Source organism: Lutjanus erythropterus, chromosome 12, assembly GCF_056507025.1.
Source record: "Lutjanus erythropterus isolate fLutEry1 chromosome 12, fLutEry1.hap2, whole genome shotgun sequence".
In the NCBI taxonomy this organism is placed as follows: domain Eukaryota; kingdom Metazoa; phylum Chordata; class Actinopteri; order Lutjaniformes; family Lutjanidae; genus Lutjanus; species Lutjanus erythropterus.
The window spans coordinates 30,522,635-30,533,967 of NC_139328.1; the positions used below are offsets into that span (position 1 = coordinate 30,522,635).

The window sequence follows — 11,333 nt, forward strand, 5'->3', positions numbered from 1 at the left end:
TTTTCTGTGTTGTACTGTACTTGTGTACTGTACTGTACTGTACTTGTGTAGCTTGTCAGAGGTGTGGAGGACTGTATGGCCTATTTTAAATCTCTGCCAAAACCCTCACACACACACACACACACACACACACACACACAGTTGGAGTCATCCAAATCCCTTTGGTTCTCAAAGTAGAGTCCAGGGATCCTCACTGATCCATGAGGGGATTTGAGGACATCCCCAGCAAAACGAGGGATAATTTAATTTAGCTATAATTGAATTTGTTGAATTGAAAATTTTAATCGCAGCCTTCACTCTCCCCACTGTTACCACCAGACTAGACAGTTAAATGATTTGGTGCATCATCAACAGCAGGGAATCCTGGTCAAAACATTACACCATGCAAAGGTATGCAAACATTTTTTTAAGGTTTTTCGGACCACATCTATGTTTTATCTTTGTGCAGCCCACAGACCTGGTCAGCATGGTGTACAGCTGCATCGGGGCAGAAATCGAGGACTCAGACGGGAGCAGCACCTGTGACATCAAAGTGACAGACGACGCTGACAGATCGACCACCATCTCAGATGCCCCTGCTGATACCCGGAGTAACGGCCACGTGGTGTCCTCCAAACAACAGACGGACAGACAGATGGAGACGGGCAGGCAGGAGAGGATCGTACCCCTGACAGACTCGCGGACTGAGATGGAGGAGGACAGACAGAGCGGCGGTGGAAGCGTGACCCCCTGTGGGCTGAGGCCGGAGCCGCCTCCGCAGAGCGCCAAGCCCAGCCTGGCTGTCATGAGGCAGAGACACCTGCAGGAGAGTCTAGGTACTGCAGTTGTATTACAATCTTTGACTTAATTTGTACAACAGAGTTTCAGTGTATAAGACTCCTCATACAAACAGCCAAACTGACTCTCTAAATCCTAACCTTTAAACACAAAATGCTGATCTTACACAGTGCAACACACCTGATCTGAGTCCTCAGAATAGACACCTCATACTAGTTTAAATGCTTCTGAAGCATACAGATCACTGATTAAAATGCAGATATGTCTACTTATTTTAACAGCTGATTATTAGCATTGCAACATAATTGTTAAATGCTGCACTTCAGCATCACTGCCTCACAAAAAGCACCAGTGTCTTTTGATCAATGTCAAAGTGTTGTATTGAATACCTGTTGCTGTGCTGTTAATTGTGGTTTAGTTCTCCGCTATTTACTTTGCAACACTACTGTCTTTTACAGTAGACAATTAAACTTGCATGTAATCAAAAGCGTTATTTTGTCTTGCATTACTGTAGAATTAACACAGCGTAAAGGCATACTTCAGTTCTATAGTTACTGTAATTTACTTCGTATTTAATGCATAGAAAAATAGTTTTCAAAGGTCATTCATGCTTTACATCATTTCAAATAATGATCTCTGCAGAAATTTTGCTTTTTTTCCCTCATTGCTAATCTTATGTGACCATAACAGGAAGAATATTCACCACTTTTCATGTAAAAGTTCAGTTTGTATTGATGGTAAATGTAGTCAGTTGAAACAATAAATCAGCACACACTATGGTGACTGAGAAAATCTGTTGTTCTTCCTGGATTTCTAGTTTCAGCTTCTGGTTGGCCAGGAGGCATGCTGGAGGACTATATTGTCACCTAATGCATGCAATGCATTCTGGTATATGCAGGCACTGCTGGCACGGCTCCGTGAGCATTCCTGGCCAACGAGCTGACGAGTTTATTGCTTCAACTGACCACATTTACCATCAACACTGAACCAAACACCATCATTAAAAGTGGTGTATTTTGCTTTTAAAGTTTCTGTGTTTCATTTAGAGTTAAACAATAATTTAAATTAAGAGCACCGGAGCAAAACGCGAACATAATATTGTGATGCTCTGCTACAGTGTTGCAGATTTCAACTCCATCTAGAAAATTAAGCAAAGAAGTTGGCAAAACACTGTAAAGGTTCTGTGTGCAATTCAGAATCAGTCAGATAAATTGCAGTACCATGGTATAATTACTGTAATTAGATGATAAAGAAAGCCGGCTGGCTCTGTGTAATTATACGCTTTTTTTCAAAACGCACTTGCTCACGTTAAAATGCAGCATATGGTACATTTCTGATCATGTTTGGGCCCTCAATTAATAGTAATTACATCTGATAACGTTACATGAATTATGGTTTATCAGATCTGCGTGTGGAATGAAATGTATAGATAGTTAGCTCTGGAGAAAAGCTCTGGAGTTGAAAAATGAGATCAACATCATTAAAAGAACTTTTGTTCAAAACAAGTCCGTCAGAGGGAGAGATCCAGCAGCGGACAGAGATTTGATTGGCTTGTCACAAAAGTATGCTGCTCTGAACTCTAAGGGCCTTTGCAGAGTGAGGGTCATTGTTAAGGGCTATTGTTAGTTTCAGGTCTAGACTTTGTAATGAGCCAAACCACCTCAGCGAGAAAAGGAACTATAGACTGCACTCTTGCTCAGGGGGAATTAAAAGGTCAGTACAACAGCCAGAGGCCAGAACAGGTCGCGCCATAAAATCAATGTAAAAGTCAACAGATTGACATTAAAAATGGAGAAAAACTACAGAAAAGTTCACCTTTATGCTCTAATTGAAAAACCTGCTGCACTATGTGGACAGAAAAAAGTTATTAATAATAGCTGCTGCTATTTTTTCCAAGTTAACTACACATGAGTTAGCATTTAAACACATGGCCAGCATTATAATGGGTGCCAATTTTTTTTCTCTCTGGGAATTTTAGCAAGCACTTAACACAAAAATGTACCGGCAATTCAGTCCATAATTGTAGGTGTTTTGCTTGTTGTTTACTTTCTACTGGCAGTGATTTCAGTCCCAGCCTAGTTACAGCTTACATTTCCAATTACAGAATGCTCCTTCTGCTTGTCAGCATTCGTACTAATGTTTATTTTTTCTTGTAATATTCAACCAAAGCTTAGAAAGATCATTGTGGGGAATTTGTTGACTGTGTTCCTGTCTCACCAGAGGAGGCAGGACGGCTGATGGGAGAGGAAGACCAGAGTGAAAGAAAGCACGAAGAGAAGCCAAGAGCACGAGGGCCAGAGGGACAACGTCCTCTTATACCCAATAAGGTATGTGTAAAACAGAAGAAACATTTTTAACCGACTGTCATGCAGTGGAGTCTGATATGTAACATCCTGCGCTCCTCCATCAGCCCAGTCTCGACCTCTCGAGAGACAAGATTTCTCCGGAAAAGGCTGCGTCCTCTCCCAAAACCTCGTCCATCAGTCCAGGTGAAGAACTAACCAGTGAGCAGAGCAGCTTGTCTTCTGCTCAGCCAGTCATTCAAGAGGAGGGGACAGCTGAGAGGAAAAGCCCGCCAGCGTCTGTCCAGCCTGGGACAGAAGCATCAGATCCTGCCAGTCAAGGTTCTGTAACTGTCTCCTGTTACTTTGCGGATCAGATCTTCTGAATTTTAGACCTTAAAATGTCTTAAATGGAACTTTAAAGGTCCTTAAAATTGATTGTATTATGATGTTAGCATTACTTTTATGAACTTGCATTAACCTCAGTCTCAGTTTTAAATGTGTTTTGGTGAAAAAATGGTCTCGATCGCGCTCTAACAACTATAAAACAAAACCCACTAATGCAAACTGTGCAGCCAGGTCAGAATTCATCAGAGCACACCCAGCTAGTGTGTCATGATGTGGCGTGCGGACTACTGTGGCATCTCCTCTCATCAAAAAATAGCTTTTTCAAGAAGTAATAAATTCAAATTATTTCTGTTAATTAACGTTACTTTAATCTAACATTAATAAATGCAAGTTCTGTGAAATCTGGCTTGAAAAGAACTAATTTAGTTCTTGATTGAAGCTTGCTGAAAATAATAAATTTGAAGTGTGCTGCACCTTGTGCAAGAAAATGCTCACATTAGGGACTTTCTGACCATCTCAGAAGTCAGAAAAACATAGAAAGCCACCAACAAACGCTCGCCACTTTGTTCTTTTTCTGTGTAGTCATTGTAGCTGCTAATGCTAATATCCAATGTCTGCTAGTTAGAATAAACTTCCAGACATTTAGGAGACAGAAAACCGTAAGCTGTTGATTTTACTAAGACCATATGGACAGAATAAGATGGTGCGGATGATAATGATGATGATGATGATGATGATGATGATGATTATGATTGTTCCACCAACCAGACGAGGAAGAGGGTCGTAATGGCTTTCCAGCAACATCACGTCACACCAGGAAGTCCAACTCTTTTGACATAGGTACTGTATGTCTGACACTGTGGTTCCAGCGCCCCTGCTGTTGTGCACACATACATGATATGCACAATATGCATGCTCTTCAGTTACACACATGGCTGCCTGAGTCACATCTTGCTGTTTTGGTTCATAATTCATAACAATAGTGCAATGCCTTTGTTATTTTTTATCAAATGAAAGCAGCATGCGGTCTCTTACTTGATGTGCTCCCGGGCCTGTAGAGCTCGCTGGCTGTGTTCTGCGTTACTGCTTTATTTTATCCCACAACTCCCCCTCTTTTCAGTTCCCACACCCCATTCCTATGTGTCTGTGTCGTGCCATCTCCCCTCAGGCATGGAACGGGACAGCCCCTACGATCTGGAGAGGTCTTCAGATCGCAGATTCCCTGTGAAAAAGCCCTGTTTCCCCCAGTACAGAAACAGATCTCTGGACTACCCTGCTGGGACCAGGTGTATGTATCTGTTTCACCTCCTGCAAATATGTGTGGTATGACGACCGTGGAGCAGGAACAGTTGGCATGCATACGAAATTATTTACATTTTACTAAAGCTGTAAGAAATTCAGTTAAAGGCATAGTTCGGGTTGTTTGAACTGGGCTTGTATGAGGTACTTATCAATAGTATTACCTACATAGGATGCTGGTCGGCGTGCCCACAGAAGCTAAGCTAAGCTAATTAAAAAAAAAGCCCCATCTTAAAAAATGTCAATTAAGTGTATGCTACATTTAGAATATTTTTTCAATGCTTTGCCTTGAGTCTGTTGCTGTTTTATGAGTCAGATATCGCTCTCTCCAAACCAACCAGACTCCATTGCAAAAACAGTGATTTTTACCTTGCGGAGCACGTTGCTGGAGTTGCTGGTCTACTGCTACCTCAGTCTATTTTTTTGTGTTACTGTGTGAATTCAGTGAATCCAAATGAACTCTTTTAAGCACAGAGGACACACAGTTACACAAACTGACTAACAAATTGAGGTTTTACAGACCAGCAACTCCTGTGTTCTGAAAGGTAAAATTACTGATTTTGACAATAGAGTCTGGTTGAGTGAGAGAGCATGATATTTGGCATATATTTCCATTGGAAAAGGCTGTCTGATGGCAAAGTAAAGAGGTGAAAGTACTCTAAATTTAGCGTACACTCAAAGTGACAGTATTTAAATGTTTTTTAAGTGGCTAAAATGTTTTGTTGCTCATCCTGTTCACAGCAGGACATTGTTTAGCTTCCATGCTGGTGCTCATCTCTGCTTCTCCTAACTGGCAGTGTGTTGACCGGCATCTTCTGTAGCTAAAGCACTGACTATCAACAAGTACCTCAAACAACCCCGCTTCAAAATAGCTCAAACAGTCCTTTGAAGTTAATTCAAAGCCAATGACAGTTGAGCAAAAACTTTTACAAAAACTCATTAGTGTCGACTTCTCGCAGCACTGCACATGGATGAGTCATACTTTACATATTGAGTGCATGCTTGTTCCAGTATTTTCTAAATGGCTGCCCAAAGAAAGAGATCATAAAACAAAATTTAAAGATGCAATCTGGCTGTTTTCCAGAAACGTCTCACTGCAGCTGCCAGCCGGATCTGACACTGCCTGGATAAGTGTGCTATTAGACGAGAACTTCTCCACTTTTCAAATAAGGACCTTTTATCATTCCCACATTAATTGGAGCTGATTCTTTTTTGAAACTACTATGTTCCATTATTGAGATAATTGGCAGCCATGTATAGCTGATTCATCATCAGTTTCTACATTGAGCCGTTTGGCACTGAAGATGAAAACCCTGAGGCAGCGGAACTCAAGGGCCACTAATGACATGGCAAAACCACTGCCAATTACCTCTGTAATACGGAACTGTATATGAAAAACCTGCTGCAGGGGACTCAATTACCGTCACTGTGAGAATGATAAAAGGGTCCACATGTCACAAGTGATGGCATGAAAGCCAGTTATATAGATAGTGTCAACCGTAAGTGCTCCTCTGGGCCCTGTCTGGTTACATTTTAGAGAGGCCGATGCATCAATCTGGACAATAGGCACATTGTCACATGTGTTTCCTGTGCACAGTCAAAGTCTGAGATCTGTGGGATTCATTCTCTTTGAGGAAAATCAATTTGCCCCGACTGCCAAGTTTGACAAACTTAAAGCTGCATCAATTGATTTTTTATGGCCACTTGGGGGCAGCGGAGCAAGCTGGAAACACATCTGACGCACAATATTAGCACACCTTTTAAAACGAATATGGAGATGTGTTGCACACTGCCTCCAGCACACACACAACAACATTAACATTCATTTAGAGTTGTGTTTTATTCCACCTAATGAATGTTTTTTTTTTTTTTAACCATTTAGTAAATACTCCACTATGTGTACTGGCTAGTCAGTAGCTTTTTTTTGTGCTTTTGGTGCTGAAGCAGGAAGAAAACAGTTGGTTTATTTATTTAGAGGCGGTTGCTTTTGGTGAAAACAGCTGTCTGCTTTGGTTGAAAAGAAGACTGGCAGGAGCCGAGCTGCATGCCAGAAATCCCAAAAAGAACACAGGCTGTGCAAAGCTGAGAGCAACTGCATAGTTTATGCTCTCTGGGTTTGGCGCTACACTTGGCATCAACAGAAGTAACCTTTATAAAGTTGATATGGGAAACTTGTCCAGCCTTCATCTGGAGTCGAGTCTGTGTTCAATCGATGAATTTACCTCTTCACTCTAGTTTTAGCTCTTTTTGGGTCTCCACCAATTTCTGAGGGGAATAAAGAGGAAATGTCCCTCCCCTTCGTCTGTCCTCTATGGGATAATTTTTTGAGCCCATTTGAATTGAGCCATGAATTATACGTGATGTTTTCCAGTTTATATCACAACAAAAAGTTCTTTTTTTAAAAGAAATGTGGGTAAAAATAGTAAAGTGCCACTTAGTTTTCTTTGTAATCACGCAGTGAACTACGCTCAATATACCAACACCAACACAGCTGTCATCTTGGCACATTTCATCTCCTTCCTCAAGGATGAAGGAAAAATGATTAACTTGTTGATTCCACTGGGCTAGGGATGTCTGCGCCACAGTCTTGGTCTGTCCTCCACATGGCTACTTGTCCCCACCACCACTGTTTCAGCAGCTGAGTGTTTTGCCCACCAGATTATGTTGACTTGTGCAGATTTTCTTGATCTGGTCCTCTTTCCTTGATTTTTGTGCCAATACCATGAATAAGTAGGCAAGTGGGTAAATTGTTTTGGGGGTTTTTTGTCTGTTTTTATGATTGTAAGTCTGCTGGGGTTTTTTATTTTGAAAACTGACCATATTCTTTGCTTTTTCTGTATCTGACTTCCTGCTCCATCATCCTATGTATCCTGAGGAACCAGAGGGACTTTGCCTCTATTTCTGGCTCTTTAGCAGCTCCACTCTGTTCACTAGCCCCTAATTACATCTGTCTGTTATGGTGCTGAGCAGGTAGTTTACAGTGGGTTTTTAGTACTTTTGTGCTGAAAAAGGCATCTGCTGCTGGAGACGGTGTTAATGAAAGTCTGTAAAACCAAAACAATGAGCTAATACACACTAAACTGCTCCGTGGGGGAATTGCTGGTTTGGGTGATAATTCGATGTAGGTTTCACACCTGTCACATTACACATAATCACTTGGTACATCCCTGATCATTTCTTGTATCATTCTGCAGCTTTAAAGTCACATTTTCATATTATATTTGCTTCTTTAGGTTATGACAGCCCCCAGCTCGGTAACAGAGATGCGTTATGACGTTACCAGTGGACCAGAAGAAGTTTGCTGGGAGCGAAAGACTTGAACATGGAGGACTGGAGAGAGACGAGCTTTTAAAAACTTTGTGGACTCAACTGACAAAGATCCAACAGCAGCTGTGTTTTTTTCTTTCTTCCTTTTTAATCCATTTAAACATTCGTCGCTGAAAATGCATGTACTGTACGCTTTCTGTTTTTAACTGGTTGCACTTGCTATGGTTTTTCTCAGGCATAAGGGAAGCTCTGACCTGCAGTACATAAAGTACCGTCCACACAAGCACACACAGTAGTTCAATGTCTCTCCAGTGTGCCCATCATGAACTGTTGTTTTATGCATTTGTGCAAACTCATTTAATAATGAAAATACTCTGAATTCTCATCCCCTCCCCTCCCTGTCTTTTACTGACAATCTGTGACAACTAAAAGTGAGTTTGTACTGTATTTATTCTAATGGAGGTGTAAATACTGAATATAAAACTGCACTAACCATTGTGGTACTCGACCAGTTAACAATCATGTTTTTATTTGTGATAATATATCATTTGATAACTGTGTTTGTAAGTATGCTTTTGGTGTATGCTGATGTTGATGATTGAGAAATGTGTTTTCATGCACTTAGCACTCCCATCTCTTCAAGAGTATTTAAGTCAGTCAGTGGATCATGAACAGGTTTAATCTGATTTTGCAGGCCTGAAAATGAGTATATTTTCTAAAAATGCTTCTATGAATCAGAATAAATAAAATTGACTTTACACAAGGGATTGGATTATTTAAAGTCATGTTTATGATGCGTTTTTTTGCATACACAATTAAATTGATTAAATGTTATAATGAGTATGACCTAAAGGGGAACACATAAAGGTCAGGTTATGTGTCATGGGGGTTTACTACTCGCATAATGTCTTCTGTGGCCCTGGGAGCTTTGAGCTTTGTCAAGTCCCGAGATAATCACATCATCACGGTTGACTTGGCTTTGGCTTCAGAACTACACATTTTTAAAGGAATAGTTGGACATGTTGTGTTCGAGTTTGAAGCCATGGGGTGGTTATTGTATAGCTTAGCTTAGGAAGTCACTGGCACGGCCAAGAAAATAGTTCCAGTTCTCATTTTTTTTAAAGTGTTTTTATTTTAGTGAGGGACGGAGGTGCTGGTAGACAAATCAGGACAGAGGCTAGCTATCTGTTGCTCCTTTATGCTGAGCTAAGCTAACTTCCTCCTGACCACAGCTTCTTATTTAACAGAATACATTGTTGACATTTCAGAAATATGTCTGTTTACGTCTTATGTAAACCCACGATCTGTGCAGTAAATATATGAAGCTGCTGCCAGCAGATCTTAGCTTAGCTTATCAATAACAGACATTTTGGAAAATACAATTATTCGCTTTCTTGCTGCTAGTTAGAAGATGAGATTGAGATTGTCACAGTCCAGTAAATATGAGGCTACATTCAGCAGCTGGTATCTTAGCCTGCCTGTGGCCCAAAGACTGACTGATCACAACTAGCTTGCAATCTCTGCTGGTTCAGGAAGTCACTGCCTTTAGCCAAGACAGAAATCACACATTACCCCCACCCTTGGACAACAACAATTAGATGCATTTACACACATTTTTTTTTTTTTTTTTTTTTTTTTGATGGATTAAATAAACACGACTCAAGCGAAATTTAGAGGTGCTACCTTTGGACAGAGCCATGCTAACCATTGTCCCTTGTTTTGGGGTTTTAATCTACAGGTATGGTAAGCTAACTGGCTGCTAGTCTTGCATACCCAGGCCACATCTCCACAGCGCTCAGCACTGGAGAAAGTCTGGCTCCACACCTCATCATTCCAGTATAAAGGAAGAATGATTTAGAGAGTTCCATACAAGCTAAAGCAATCAAATTTGACCTGGACAGAGCGAAGACCAAAATGCATAGAAGGTACTGCTGTAAAATAACATTTAAAAAATTATATTATCAAAAAAAAAGACAGTTTTTGGCTTGTTTATATTTGTATCATTAGCGTCCCAGGTGCTAATTTGCAATTTTCAGCACGTAGGTTGTTATCACTGAGGTTGTTGTTGTTTCCTGGTGACTTTAAAACTACAGATAAAGGATGCCAACTGAAACAAGTCGTCCAATGACAGGCTTATATTTGAATCATACATCCAGACAGTCAAACTAACCAGCTGCTGGATAGGTTGTATTAATATTTTCTTTTCAGTTATTGGAAATAAAGCAAGTCAGAATAGTTCCTAAAATGTCAAACTTCTCCTTTAACAGATGATCTGCTTCAAAAACTGGAGGTGCAGAGTTTGAAAGATGCCGCACAGGGAAGGGCCCAAACTGGAAATGCATTATCCAGCATCTCTGGAGCTTAACGTGTGCCGGGATCTACATGTCAGGTTTTCTCAGCCCTTTGTGTCTTCAATTTTTATCATTATTTTAAAAAAATCTAACTTTATGGAAGTGCAGTACTAAATTAACAGAGCACTCCTCTAAATCAGAAAAAATCAAATAAAATTATTACACCTTAATCATAAGGAGGGTATGGGACAAAAAACAAGAAAATGATAAGACAAAAGTTTTTGTTAAAAGGAGGGGCTGACGGAGCTGATTTTTATTTTTCCTTGCTGATGTAGTCATGACCCCAGATCCACCTTTTGAGTGACTGTTATTGCTTCTGAGCAGCAGATGGCAGCAGAGACTGAGCGCTCCTCCAGCCTGAAACCGCCTGCTCACCGTTCCAGTGACATGCAGCTGCCAAGTCATGACGCTCCGTCATCATTACCATAAACATGGATGTGAGCAGCAGTCACTGTCGCTGCTTTAATGCAGCCAGGACACGCACGATGACACAGCTGCCGTGATGTGGATTTTTGCAGACGACATGGAACGTCTAGAGGAGGCTTGCTAATGAGCGAGATCAGGACTTAATTGACAGTATAAACATGCTCATTAATCATATCTCTGGCATGCAAACAGCAGATTATAGGCCTGTACGGCCTGAGCTGCATGCTCTTTCTGTCATGTTTGTATCTCAAGCACACAGGTGAAATTAGGCTCAGTTCATCAGCCTTTCCAAACAATGATGAGCCTGTTTGTCTTGTGAAATGAGAAGCTTTTTAATGCCCTCCATCCAGTCACCTGATCCTTCACTCTGCCAGCATGGATCACAGCCAGGGGTGTTGCATTCACATTCACTGGGTCACCGGATAAGCTCGGCTGATTCTCCCTCAGCCTTTCCATCCACACACAGTCCCACACGCCGTATGCTCAGCTGAATCTTTCATTACACTGTATGTAAACCTACACGCTTCGCACATGCATAGAAACACAATGTTCCCTTGACTAAACCGCTGTATGTGTGCATCAT

The 11,333-nt window shown here is 41.0% G+C and overlaps 1 protein-coding gene across 1 annotated transcript in view; it reads left to right on the forward strand.

Moving 5' to 3' along the window:
• carmil3 (capping protein regulator and myosin 1 linker 3) overlaps window positions 1-8,740 on the forward strand; it is a 116,131-nt gene extending 107,391 nt beyond the window's left edge. Inside the window, exons 35-40 of the mRNA XM_084732438.1 lie at window positions 449-815; window positions 2,998-3,104; window positions 3,188-3,401; window positions 4,176-4,247; window positions 4,576-4,695; window positions 7,940-8,740. Of these exons, the coding sequence (XP_084588564.1) occupies window positions 449-815; window positions 2,998-3,104; window positions 3,188-3,401; window positions 4,176-4,247; window positions 4,576-4,695; window positions 7,940-7,980 (921 nt within the window). The 3' untranslated portion in view covers window positions 7,981-8,740. The remainder of the gene's footprint in view (window positions 1-448; window positions 816-2,997; window positions 3,105-3,187; window positions 3,402-4,175; window positions 4,248-4,575; window positions 4,696-7,939) is intronic.
• The last annotated feature ends 2,593 nt before the right edge of the window (window positions 8,741-11,333 follow it).